Source organism: Lygodium microphyllum, chromosome 7, assembly GCF_053477565.2.
Source record: "Lygodium microphyllum isolate KBCC chromosome 7, Lygodium_microphyllum_v1.1.10, whole genome shotgun sequence".
In the NCBI taxonomy this organism is placed as follows: Eukaryota; Viridiplantae; Streptophyta; class Polypodiopsida; order Schizaeales; family Lygodiaceae; genus Lygodium; species Lygodium microphyllum.
The window spans coordinates 19,430,270-19,445,070 of NC_141141.1; the positions used below are offsets into that span (position 1 = coordinate 19,430,270).

At 46.2% G+C, this 14,801-nt stretch overlaps 1 protein-coding gene across 6 annotated transcripts in view; it reads left to right on the plus strand.

The window, feature by feature from the left end:
- The window catches only part of D2HGDH (FAD-linked oxidases family protein), a 204,358-nt gene that overhangs the window by 115,740 nt on the left and 73,817 nt on the right, over positions 1–14,801 (plus strand). For all 6 annotated transcript variants that reach the window (XM_087681132.1, XM_087681131.1, XM_087681127.1 and 3 more), the window contains 2 exons: positions 14,061–14,131; positions 14,296–14,414. In XM_087681132.1, coding sequence (XP_087537258.1) covers positions 14,061–14,131; positions 14,296–14,414 — 190 coding nt within the window. The remainder of the gene's footprint in view (positions 1–14,060; positions 14,132–14,295; positions 14,415–14,801) is intronic.

Here is a 14,801-nt window from a genome sequence, read left to right on the forward strand (position 1 = left end):
TTGATTGCCTGGAGCTTACTTTAGCTATTTCTCGGCTCGCCAGAGTTACAGTTTGGATGTACTTGATGTCTATGGATGCTATGTACGGATGCTACATGGCCTAATGCTCATGAGGTCTTATTGATGCTTGATCTTGGATCTTCTAGCATTGGTGCTATCATATGCCCTTGTTGAGCTTCTTTGCTTGATATTTACGGCTTTTGTGCCAGTGGGAGCGTCTTGATATGCTTGACAGACATTGAGCAGGTGGTTTATGCTACTTAAGCATTCGGATACTTGAGACTGGGATCTTCACTTGGATGTTGCATGGTTGATATGCGGTGGTTCTCACAAATGTACTTAGGCTGATTTGGGCTTTGCACTCCTTGAGTATACACCTCTTTGTGTCAGGTCTTGCGAGTGTTGTGTACACTTTGCCCTATTACACAGGGGGTGTGCCTGCTTATTGATGGATTCTTTTGACATGCTTGGGTATTTGCTCGATGTTCGTATGACTATCACTTGCTGATTTATGCCCGCTTGATGCTGGTTATGCTTTGACAGTCAATGGTTGACTTGGTGCATTCCTTGTACAGTTTGCTCTCATTGTACCTGGCTGTAATTTATTACAGCAAGCATCATTAGCTATCAGTTCGTGGTCATTTTGCCTTGGTTTTGGTGGTATTTTGGCTGTTTACAGCAGAAAACAGCAAGCAGTTCTGAACGGTCTGCACCATTTTGGACTGCAGTATGGCATCTTCTTCCATTGATAGTGCTATCTTCAACATCACTAGGCTTGATGGTATGAATTATGCCTATTGGAAGAGCCAAGTTTGGTAGGGTATTGGTGTAGAAATCGCAGATAAAGCTACTAAGGATGCATGGCGAGCAGCGTGAAACTATGACTGATGACGAATGGGATAAGCTTGATGAGTTATGCAAGTCTACCCTCATCTTGTCTCTCACTGAACAGGTGTATTACAATGTGGTTGAGGAAGCATAGTGTGCTTGGCAGCTTTGGGATAAAATTAAGAACCTCTATGAAAAGAAAAGCCTAGCAAGTTAGATGTATTGGCTAAAGCAGCTTATGGACTTGCACATGACAGAGAAAAAGACAATGTGTGCTCATTTAAGCCAGTTCCATGCTATTCTCAAGAACTTGACTTTGCATGGCATTACCTTTAATGATGAGGTTACTCCATTGTTTTTGCTTGGGACTCTCAGTGAGTCATGGGATGTATTCCGCACTGCCTTATGTGCTCTTGCTACTATTTTTAACTTGCCTGATGTAAAGAGTGCTCTTCTGCAAGAAGAGATCAATCGTAAGAACTTGAATGCCTCTGGTGTGTCGTATGCTTTGACTGTTAGAGGTAGAGATGGTAGTGGAAAGAATGACCGTGGATATGGATGTGGCAGAGACTCGCAGAAGTCTAGGTCTAAGTCACGTGGTAAGTCGCGCAGTAAGTCTCGTGGAAGAAATGCTAATGTGACATGTCATCATTGCGGCAAGAAGGGTCACATACACCCAATGTCATGAGTTGCGCAATGAGAAGTGCAAAGAGAAGGGGGAAGACAACGTATAGGAAAAGTCCTCTGATCGCAACATTATGCTTGCGAAATCCAATGTGAAAATTGAGGAGATAAATGTCATGCAGACTGCGGTCTACAATCTTGAAGACCCTGCTGTAATAGGACCTTCTAGGTTTTCCCTCTCAGTGTGAGGCCATGGACAACTAGCTTGCCCAGAAGGGCCATACTCTGATACTGTGGGTCTATGATCCCAAGGCCTCCCTCTGACCGATGCCATATGATGGTTGTGCACGCGACCTTGGCCTTGGAATCCCTTGAGCCGTCTACGAGGATCAAAGGAAGTTCCACACTAGGGGGCAAAGCTGCACTACGTAGGATGAGGAGAAGCACCAACACGAGGCGATATACCATGCCATCGCTAGGAGGACCTGGTTAACCACCAAGGCTCGGCCGGCTAGTGAGGGGTGAGCCATGCTCCAGTAGGTCAGCCTCCTATGAATAGAATCGAGGACTGGAAGAAATTGCTAGGTGGGAGTGATGTCGAGTCCCACTTGGAACCCTAGGTACCGGACGGTTTGCCCTCTGCTTACCCATCTAAATCCCAATTGGACTCCTTACTCGGTGCTAGAGTCCAGGTCTGTGAGGAACCAACCGACTTTGGCCAGTTGATTTTCGCTCACACTGCAGAACATAACACCTCCAGAGCCAGCCTCACTCTCTCCAGCATCTACTCATCATCCTCTATGTAGAGTGGTGTATCATCAGCATACTTTGAGTCTAGCTACTCAGTCTCCTCTCTCACTGGAAGTCAGAGGCCGCGTAGTCTGCTCACATATGCATTGAGGAAGTGAGACATCGCCTCTGCAAAGAGTAGGAACAGGTATGGGGCTAGGGGGAAGCCCTACTGGACCGATCTCTCCAGCCGAAACTCCTCCCCTTGCCTACCATCTATGAGGACCTTGCTGGTGGCGTATCTGTAAAGTGTGGAGACCCTGCGAATCTAAGCCTGGGGGATCCAACCTCACCATGGTGCCTCTAGAAAATCCCAGTTCACCCTGTCATAAGCTTTCTCGAAATCCAAGAGTAGTACGGCCAGTCTTTGCCCACTGTGGTGAGTCCACTCTGTCATCTCAAAGAAGGTGAATACATTGTCTGGGATGCTCCTATCCTGGACAAAGCCTGTCTTTGTGCCGTGGATGATGTCTTGAAGCACGATCCGTAGTCGTCTACCAATCATCTTTGCCAGCGTCTTATAGGCCATTGACAATAAGGTGATCGGTCTCCACTGAGAAAGCTCCAACTTGTATCCCCTTTTTATGAGAAGAATGATAAGGCCTGCCGAAAGGCTCCGTGGTATCTGTGTCCCAAAGTGAAAATCTCTTGAAAGGCCATCAGTAGGGGGTCCTTCACCACTTCCCAGTAGAGGTAGTAAAGAAGGCCTTAGAGAGGCCATCCTCTCCTAGGCATTTTTGCCCGTCCAGTGTATGGAAAGCCTCCTCTAGTTCCTTCTCTATGAAGGGGGACTAGGAGGGAGCATCCCATCTCTTCTCTGAGGAGGGATGGGATGCGATCCCAGACCTACTGCCTACATTGCTATCCTCTAGCTGAGGCTGTCTCCTGTTGGAAAAGTCTTTTGTAATAGTCGGTGGCAATCTCCATCACCTCGTCTGGGCTAGAACGAGTCCTCTGATACTGATCTTGAAGGCTGCTGCGTATCTACTCTCCTGAGGTGCGAGACTAGTGCACCTAGAAAAACTCCTTGCACATTGTGTCCCCCTTCCGCGCCCAGAAAGCTGCTAAGGTGCGGAAAGAGAACTTTGAGCGCCTATCCTCTAGGCCAGCAATGACTGCTCGCGCGTGCACCTCCTATCCATGGAGGGTGGGATCCCCTAGTGCCTCGTGTAATAATCTCTGCGTGGGTGCAAGGTCCCGCCGGAGTGCTCTCTTCTTCTCCTAGCTCTACTGCTTGGCCTGTATGGCTATCTCTTGGCAGATTCTGCTCGACTCAGCTAGGATCTTTGCAACCTCCTCTGCGATCCAGTCCCTCCTGCCCCACTCCCTTGTCCAAATCTGGTCTATCTGTCTCATCACCTCCTCCCTCCTATAGATCGAGTCAGGGATCCGACAGGATCGTGTGTCTAGGGCAGATGTTGGGGGATCTAGTGTCAGGAGAATCGGGCAATGATTGGACAATGTGGTGTCTACCTACTGCCCAATCTGGTCTCCGCAAGAGTCTCCCTACTCTCCCACATAAGACCTGTCCAACCATGGTAGCAGGACTCTACCTAGCCGTGTATATCCCCAAGAGAAGTCCAACGACCTCTCCCTCCTGTGGAAGGCAGGGTCTCTCCATGTATCGCGTGCTCCTTCTGGCAGTAGAAAGACCTCCCATGCCTCCTGCTCCTCCCCGGCCATGCCCTGGTAGTTTCTACCTCTGCCTTGCTGGTCCTCCAAAGCCTCTAGGTTGTTGAAGTCTCCTCCAACGATCCAGGAGTCCAACTCTGGGAGTCCCTCCGCGATCTCCACCCAGAACTTGCATCATGCCCTAACCTCTGTTGTAGGGGCATAGACATTGAGGACTCCAAGGCACGAGTCCCCAATATCCAATTTGATCCATAGAATCCTCCCTACTACTATAGTCTTGTGGTCTCGTACATAGGCGATGAGACTTGGGCCAATAGAGATGCATATGCCTCCACTCCTACCGTGGGCACCTATGGCGTGCTCCTAGTAAGTGTGTGAACTGCCCGGGAGTACCTTCCCTACCCGTTGGGCCTGGGTGGGAGTGAGTTTGTGCTCCTGTAGAAGTAAGATGTCTATCCATCCAGTAAGAGCAGGTTGCAGCTCTTGCCAAACAATCAACTTTCTGGAACCATATAGGATGCAACTATTATTGCATCCACGAAGGGGGCAGGAAGGACTGTGCCGAAGAGCCGTCCAAAGTCCTCCACTAACTCGCGGTACTCTATCACTAAGATTCCATGGAATTTATAAAATTCAACACACATTTGAATGATGGATGCAAGATCTCTCACCATAACACCTTGCTCATCCATCAAATACACAATATTTTCCTGAGTGTATCACCTCCTGGATGCATAGCACTTGATTGCCTAATAAATGACCAATGTGGAGTGTGTGAGAAAGTCCTTACTGTAGGGTAGACAAGCGGTTCCGTGGGGTAAGTTTAGTGAGGAAATACAACTCCTTGATCGTTTGATAAATCAAAGAGTGGAGCTTGTATGTTTGTTCTTTATGTTGGAGCAACACATCAAGGGGCCAATCCTTGAGATGTAGGAGAGCTGCAGTGGGGCCACAGCACTCAACCGAGAGGTTGCCTTCTATGTATGTGATATGTGGTATATTATACCAATGTGGAGACTATTCACATTCTAGGATGCAGCTGTCACTGCATCCGCGAAGGGGACAGGAAGGACTGTGCCGAAGAGCCGTCCAACGTCCTCCACTAACTAGCGGTACTCTATCACCAACAGTCCATGGAATTTATAAAAGTCAACACACATTTGAATAATGGATGCAAGATCTCTCACTATAACATCTTACTCATCCATTAAATACACAATATTTTCCCAAGCATATTTCTAGTGTAATCGAGCAAAGAATTGATGAGATTGACAGTTATTGTCGTGTAAAGCTTCCACTTTGGCGAGCAATTTGTATTTAGCATATTTCTCTTCTTGTAGAGATTGAACTTTGCCTTTCAACCATTCAATGCATGTGAGCAAGTCATCAGTGGTATCCCCGACTGACACAAAGACAACGAATTGGCCAACAAAGATTGCACATGCTGCAATTCAGCGCGTAAAGAGGAAGCATGCTGAATACCATACTGTCGGGATAAAAATCGTGCATTATCCCTAAAAACAGCCCATGCTTCCATCCCTTCAGATAGGACCTTGGAGCGAAACGAAGCAATTAATTGCTGAATACATTCTGAAAACTGATTTTGCAGCAGAAAGGATTGATTGAAACGAAGAGGCAAACGGGCCTGGAGAGCCTTAAAGGCATGAACAGGTTTGTGGGTCAATTCCAAGACCAAAGGATAGTGATCTGACAAGACATGCTATTGCTCCACCCACATATCAATGATTGTAGGAAGAAAAGAATCACTTTGACAAATGTAGATCCTATCCAGTCTGGCCCAAGTGTTTGGATGTTGAAGAGAATGAGAAGTATATCCGGATTGAGAAGGATGCATCCGAGAACACATGTCGTGTTTCAAAGACACAGCTGCTAGAGCATCCCAAGCCTATTGCTCAGAACCATCCATGACCGACGAGTGCTCTGAAGTTGCTTGATCCCCAAATATACATGCATTAAAATCAGGCATAACAAAGCCTTGATGAGCCATGGCAAGGCAGTGCAAGTCATCCCAAAGCTGACGATGCTCACGAGTAGTAGATGAGCCATGGCAAGGCAGTGCAAGTCATCCCAAAGCTGACGATGCTCACGAGTAGTAGAAGGAGCATACACACCCACTAGCCAAAAACCCTCTCCCTCATATTTTCAGAATCATAAATCTACCGCAATGGTTGTGAGAAATCAAAGATGGTTGCAGGAAAGATCTGACGGCCAACATAACTCTAGATTTATGTGGAACACGACCACTAAAAAAGATTGAATAATCCTTATATACATAAGAAGATCATGCCAAAGCATGTTGTTTATGCTCCAGAACACAAAAAACATCCCAATTGGTAGCTAACTCAACTTTCCACAACCGATACTACTTATTGCCTAAATAAATACTTTTAACATTTTATAAAGCAATTCTCATGATGAATCACAAAAAAGGAAACTATTGAACCCCCACTTTCCCTTTCCCTTTTACATCAACTGCTTTGGCTACCTGAAATCTCTCCATCTCACTTCGGATCACATCTACAAGATTTTCCCTCTGCAAACTAACAATCGAAGCATGAGAAGGAAGCTGCTGTTGCTAGGAACAGAAAACATCCTGAGGAGGCACAAGCCTCCCACGCTCGTCAAAGCGCAAAGCAGAATCAGAAGCCCTTATATCATCTGCACTAACTACAGGAACATGTGAGGATTGAGGTTTCATATAGAACCCCCTACCTCTACGTTGAAAATTTTGAGTGATAGGTTGCGGAGGTGGGTGGATAGGAGTCGACCGAGACTCCTGTCTGGCATTATGTCTAACCACAGTGACCCAAGAATTATCCTAAGGAGGCAAGTTCTGACCCAGCGAAAGCGATACATGCTCAATACTAGCTTGGGAAGCAATCTTCTTTCCATCATCTTGTCTATGTTGGACAAGTGGCTCAGGATCGGCTTCTAGCTTTGCTGAACCATCTGCTAGGAATGATGGTCTTGCATATCCATGTCAGGATCCATAGAATATTGCAATACCTTAGGGCTTCTATCACATCCTAAAATGAAATGTCCCAATTGGCCACATCTGAAATAGTGTCCAGCAAATGTGCCCCATTTCAGCTGATAAACCAAAGTTTGCAACCCTGAAACCTCAAAAGGAACTTTGGTCGGGCGAGATTTTCCTATATCCCAAAGCATGCAGGCTGTGTTCCTATTGCGGGAGGCCAACTGAGGCTCCACCAACACCTCACCAAGAGATCTCAAAACCAAAGGAAGAAGTCGCCAAGGATGTGTAGGAAAATCAACCATCTCAACCCAAATTGGGCATGTGTGCCTAAGTACCTCTTGAAACTCCGCCATAGGCCTCCATGTGCATATGTACTAATTGACCATCCATGAACAAAGGGATACGTTGCATAATGTGAGCACGCACTTCCAGGGAATGAAAAAGAACCTCAAAAAAACCCTCGGTCCATCATAAATCTCTTCAACGAGAGGGACTTGCACTTACCCTGAAGCATCATCCTGACACACCTCAACACTGACAGTCATAGATTGCAACCAAGCACGAATTCTAGTGATCAAAGGAGTTCTTCCCGTAAAGTAAAAGACGGCTGCCCTCTCATGAAAAGCAGCAATCTACTGTAGGACCAGATCAGTTCCGATAATAGCGACCACATGTTCCCCTTTCGATAAAGAACTCGCTTTACCTTCATTGGCATGAGCATAATCCAACATGATTGTTGGCAATGGCCAGCATAAACTGAAGAGACTCATCAGTCTCTGAGCATGAAGCATGAACATTTTGTTGAGGCAAAGTTGGGGCACACAAAGTCGGTTCATCAACCGACATCTTACGACGTTTACCCATCTCATCCCCATCCATTAACTACCCAGAATTTTTCAGCTGACGAGTCACCATCCAATTCTGCCAAATCTTTATCATCCCCATTCCCTATATGCTGGTCAAGAAAGGCCATATCAATACCATCAGACGCCTGTAGATTCGCCATAACTGAACTTTATACTTATTACATGCTTTTCTCAACCCTGAGTGGCTGTCACAGATCAGAACTGAATATGTCACCTTCTAAAGGCCGATGTGCTTTAGGCTCTCTGCGCAGATTGAGAATCTGCTATACTGTCTTTACAGGTCTTCTCACTGTCTCTCTCTTTCACACTCTGTCTGACCTAGATGCAGAAAAAGACGCTGCAAACACACCCTGCGCAAGTCAGATGAGGAGCCACGAAAAGCAGGTCAGATGGCCTTCAAGCCTGCCAATAGCCACAGGGCCATAGGTGAGCTTCTGTGCAGAAGACGCAAGTACCTAACACTTGGTGCAGGGCAGTTTGGCGACAAGACTTATGCATAGGGTGGGCAATCGAAAGGGCACGGGGCTTGAGGGAATTGCTCTTGACGGATGCAGCTGATCTCTGCTCAACCTCTCTCTCAGACGCAGAACAGGGCGCAGGTCGAAGAGCAGGACTGTTCGCAGTGCAGGTTGACTGTTCGTAGGTGTGCTGGGGCAGGGCTTGAGCAGGAACGGGCCATTGCTTTCTCTTAGGCTCTCTGCCAATTACATATGGATCAGAGTGCAGATATCAGATGAGAGATGGATCTATATGGCAGTATGCTACTTTTCACCACGAGGGTCCAGATATGCTACTACGCAGGGTGATATTCAGGCCAGAGATTCCCCCTCCCCTTATTCACAGCTCTCAGAGGACATTATTCTGTATTCTAGTTTGGGTGAGGTCTTCCTTATGGGGGACTTCAACGGGCGCACACAGAGCCGACAGTGTGAGAGTTTTGATATGGAGCAGCTAGAGATCATGAGAGCATTAGACCGTGAGGAGTTGGGGATCAGTCGGGAGTCAGCAGATATTGGGCCAGACGCCACAGGGTATGGAGGGCATTTACTTGAGCTTGGTAGTAGACATCATCTCGTTATTTATAACGGCATGGCACGATGGCCATATTTAGGAGGTGTTACATGCTTCCCACATGGGGGGGCGAGAGTACTGTAGATTATATGCTCGGACCGATCGATGGGATGCATACTATCGAGTCCTTCGGCCTTGGGAGACTTCCACTCGGTGCCGATCACACCTTTCTCAGTTTCTCACTCCTCACCTCATTACCATCACCACCTGCAGATATCATACTCCACATGCATACTGCCATACACTTCACTCATGAGCTTTCACATGTTTACTCACAGCATCTGGAGGAGCACATCACGTCACTTGATCCATACGCACCCCTTGATACACTGACCACTGATATCACACGCATTCTGTATGATTCTGCTACACTCAGTTTTTCACATCACACATACACGCACCCCCCTCGGACCGGTACCATGCCACAGAACAGGTGGTATGATGATGAGTGCAGAGATCTACGTCGAGAGCTACGCGATTTGGAGGCCAGAGGAGAGATCACACACAGACAGGCGCAGAGACGCATGCACCGCTTGATCCGCCATAAAAAACGGGAATGGGAGGAGGAGAGATATTGGGATATATACCACCTTCTTATGAGCAGAGATTGTGCAGAGGCATGGAGGCAGATCAGAGAACCACGCTCACCCACACCGATACATGACCCTGCAGTATGGCATGGATACGCACAGAGTTTATATCATGTACCCGCACAGCCGTTGATACCCACACCATGTACACCAAGACCGGGTATTTCATCCTTTTTCACCACTAGTATGGTGAAACATGCTATCTCACGGTTACAGAATGGCCGTGCTCGAGACCAGTTTGATCTTCAAGCAGAGCATATTATATATGGAAGAGACACATTGGCTCCACTCATTGCTCACCTCTTCAACCGTGCATTGTCTGAGGGGTTCCCTGACTCGTGGACAGAGCACACCATTGTACCTATCCACAAGTTAGGGGATCCTATGGATCCTAACACATATAGGACCATCATGATTGGGCCAGTTTTGGCCAAACTTGATGGCACGGGCACGGTGATGGAGGAGCTCAGCACGCTGGCTGAGAGAGAGTGCATGCGCACACCCGGACAGGCAGGGTTCAGACGGGCATTTTCTACCATAGACCACATCTTCACTCTCCGTTGTCTGATCGACCAGACACGAGTGAAGAAACAGAGATTGTATTGTTGCTTTGTGGATTTCCGCAAAGCCTTTGACATGGTTCCGAGAGAGAGGTCTCTCAGACGCCTACTTGATCTGGGGGTGGACGATGACATGATGTGGGGTATTTATGCACTATATGAGCAGGTTACTGGCAGAGTCAGATGTCCGGGAGGTATATCAGATCCCCTTGTGAGCACCATTGGTGTGAAACAAGGATGCCCACTCTCACCGACTCTATTTGGGCTGTACGTGATGAGATAGCAGAGTTTATTCAACAGCGAGCCAGTGGAGGTATAGATCTCAGTGGAGCCACAGTTCATATCTTACTATATGCAGATGACATTGTGTTGGTCTCAGATTCAGCTCAGGGATTACAGCAGCATTTATTAGCATTGGATGATTTTTGCATACAGAGAGGCATGACAGTGAACCTTGGTAAAACCAAGGTTCTTATATTTCATACATCAGCTCAGATACGCAGACAGAGTATTTTCATGGCAGCAGGAGGGAGTATTGAGGTCACTGGATCATATGTATATTTGGGAGTTACCTTTACAGCAGCTTCATGGATTTTCTCGATGACACAGGCAGCTCGTGACCGCCTCACTAGAGGATACTTAGCATTGGCTCTTATGGAGCGACAGTGTCATCAGGCACATTTCCAGGAGCCCCGCACCAAGGGTTGGCTCTTTGATACTCTAGTCACTCCAGCACTGATATATGGAGCAGCTATATGGGGGCCAGGCCTTGCCGATTATGTATGGACATTGATGGAGAGACCTCAGGTGATCATGATATCTAGATTGATTCGCAGCAAGGCCTCAGTCCCACATGGCATTGTGCGAGCAGAGCTTGCCACACCGCCCATGCTAGTCGAGGCATTATTTTAGACAGTCTGCTTCCTACACAGATTTCAGGATATGGACAGAGATCGCATTGCATACAGAGCATATATGGCATCTCAGGAGATGGCTCGAGCGGGGGATACCACATCATGGTATGCACAGACTAGAGCTTGGTTTGACAGGACATGGGCTGGACATTGATAGACTCCCACCTCTTCTATATGATACTCAGGCTCCCACTTACACCCTCTCTCTCTGTGAGAAGAACAGAGTCATCAGACAGGAGATATGGCATATTTATATATAGAGGACATGGGTCAGGCCTGCACAGCCACTGCCATCGAAGATGGCACATTATTATACACAGTTCTTGAGCATATCAGAGCAGGGATTCATAGAGATTCCGAGATATATGCAGATCTATATGCCACATCGATTGAGAGTTCTTATTGGACAGCTCAGGGTATCATCACATTAGCTTATGATTGAGTGTGGCAGAGCCAGTGGCATCCCACGGGAGGAGAGGATATGCCCCCTTTGCAGATAAGAGGTGGAGAGTGAGGAGCATTTTGTTCTCAGATGCCCGGCATACTCAGAGTTGAGATCTAGATACACATTGAGCAGCTCGCTTCAGGGATGTATGACTGATATGGATCAGAGATCATTTGGCCGTTTTCTTGGAGAGGCATGGCACATCAGAGAGCAGAGCACACAGCGGGTCCGAGTCAGAGAGGGGCCCACCCAGACGACTATTACACAGTTCTTTCAGACAGACAGAGTGAGGGCTACTGTACCAGCCTCCAGCCAGACCTCCGGGCTCACACTACAGTAGGCTGAGGACCAGCGTACCCGATGCCGCACGAGGATCCGTGGGTTTCGGACCCCACAGCCACACCGACAAGAGATCTGGAGGATTCTTGATCTACATCGACAGTAGACTGAGATCCGACGACACTCGACACATTGGATCTCAGATCTCCAGTTTGCTCTTTCTCCACCACCGATGTACCACATCCTGCATCCAGGAGGGATCACCTGCTATTAGCGACTTCGATGACTGCTACTACATCCCAGGATAGTATATCTCCCTGCATCTGTTACATATACACATCGCACCACTTTATCACAGCCGACAGTTGTTCCCCTATCACAGCCGACATTTGTTTCCCTCTTGTAGCCATTATTTGGAGTACCAGAGCTACATACGCACATACACATACACGACACTTATCACACTCACAGAACCGTATTTTCAGTTTCCAGTTTTTAGCTTTTCATTCAGCACTTTTATTTTGGATAGCTGGACCTCATCAGTTGTATCACAGTTTGTCTCATAGGCCAGTTTTGGTCTTTAGAAGACGTTAATATAACTTTCTTTCTTTCTTTCTTTCTTTCTCTCTCTCTCTCTCTCTCTCACACACACACACACACACACACACACACACACACACACACACACATAAGCTTTGCACCCAAGACAATAGTGATATCAAACCCCCTCCCCCCTGCCACCCCGTCCATCTCTCCCACAACATATGGTTTGCTATAAGACAGATTTGCACCTCGTTTCATAGGCTATAGATGGAGACATGTCAACAGAGGATAGGACTTGCTAGCTTTGTAACTGAGATCCTAAGACAGAGGAGCATTACATATGTAGACGTATAGCATATGATGACATACAAAGACAGTACCACTGCCTCTTCCATGATCGTTTTGGATCTCTTCATTGTGTCATGGAGTATGAGGACCATAGATGCCTAGGTCTTTTCTTTGTGGAGCTCTAGAGGCACCACACGTCACTACTGTGAGATAGGAGACCAGCTGACCCAGAGGGACCCATGCAGAAAGCAGTGATAGACTTTTTTCACAGATCAGACCCTACAGACACTACTAGCCTTGTAGAGATAGATTCACCCCGCCAAACACCTCCCATTCCGTGCTATGGAGTAACATTGGAGAGATTCATTTCACTTTGGCAAGCATGACAACCCCGTCTACCAAGGCCACGTCCAAGGAGGCCGCACCACAATTGGATCAGAGCCATTATCATGAGACACTAAAGACTCACTACCATGCATATTAGTGGAGCAGTTAGAGATCGCATCACAATTGCTGCAATCATGTGCATACCTTAAGATCAGCTATAACATATAGTTCGCACCACATTTTTTTGTACATAGTTTAGTCAGATTTGGGTTTCCTTTTCTTTCTACTGACAGAACAACACTAGACATAGTTTTACTCTAGCATAGTCCCATCATAAAGTTATTTCTTAACATTGTTTCATAGGCCACTTACTTATGTTATCGTAACCTTACTGATGAGATGACATTAGACATGGATGTACTTTGAATTTTGTGTCATAGGCCACATTGGCCTTATGCAGGCATTAACATATATTTCTTTCTTCTTTCTTTCTTTCTCAACTTACTAATATTTGTATTGATCATAGGCAAGTGTTGGTACCAAACAGCAATGTACCTCCACGACAATGATTATGATCTAAACCTATCTAGATTAAGTGTTGGTCACAGATAGAGGTCCAGCTTGCGGCTATGAGGACACTCAAGGGAGATTTTCTTTTCTCATCATTGGACAGCATCTGAGCAGGATCCCTATCCCAGACTATTCACAGACATAGTGGACTCAGGGACATTGTCACAGATGGGAGCTGATTTCCAGCATTATAGCTTGGTACATATGAATTGTGTTATCATAGGTGTAGCCACGTCATTGATCTTCAGGATATACCCACTGGGGAGTCTCTATCGAGGATTTGGACAGAGATAGTCCATACTCTCCATGGGAGATGGGAGAGGTTGCAGTGCAGCTTTGAGAGGATGAGGAAGAAAAGAGAGGCTTTCCTGAGGATTTGGGATCCAGACACCTTTCACACTACCCCTCAGATGGTCTAGCACTTTAGCCCACTAGATTGGTTGTTTACACAATCATTGTATCTTTGATGTATTTAGTTACTCTTCACAGAGTTTTTTGTACTTTGTATTTACCTTAGGGGGACTTTCTCCGAGGTGTAATTAATAGAATTCTCTTTTCTTGGGGAAAAAAAAAGGAGTTGTGTTGTTTTTAGGCAAATGGTTGTCATGCAAAGCCCTTGTAATTAAACCTTGGCATACATGATAGTTTTGAACAGGTATAAAAACTACTTTGCATGTATCTATTGTTAACTTCACACGAGTAAAACATGTTCTGAAGCTTTGTCTCCACTTTTTAGGTAAATGGTATGCTGGTGTGTGAAGCAGGCTGTATACTTGAAAACCTTGACAAGTATCTTGCAGACAAAGGGTACATGTTGACTTATGCAATCATAGGGGATGTTATAATCTGACAGATGTAGAACTTTGAAGTGTCAAATTATACAAAACTGTTAACTTCTGTCTTTGGACTTGATATTTTCTTTTTATTTATGAATTGTGCCAATGATTATAATACGTAAATGTGTTGCAAAGATACATTATGCCTCTGGATTTGGGAGCCAAAGGGACCTGCCAAATTGGAGGAAATATCTCCACCAATGCTGGTGGATTACGATTGCTCAGATATGGTTCATTGCGTGGAAGTGTCCTTGGTAAGGTTTCCTGACTCTTAAGAATGCATTCTCAATCATAGGTTGCTGAAAAGTGTCATATAGGCTCATCTCTGTTCAACCAGTCCAGAATGATATCATAAATTGGCCGGATCTGTTATTGTACCCTCAAGATGGAATAATGCGAGTTGCTGTGAACAGAAATGACTTGGATTCAAACAGAGAGAATTTTGATAATGATATATTGTGATTATGCTGGCGGGATATCAGGGAAGTGAATCCATCTATTGCTCCCTTTTTGAATGTAGGTGAGATGTTCAGGCCTTTGGAATCAGCACTTGTGACTTGGACCTTTAGCACTTTTCTCTCTCCATCGTGTCAATGCTTCTCTAATGAGGGAACAAAATCAAGCTGATGGGTAGGTTGTAG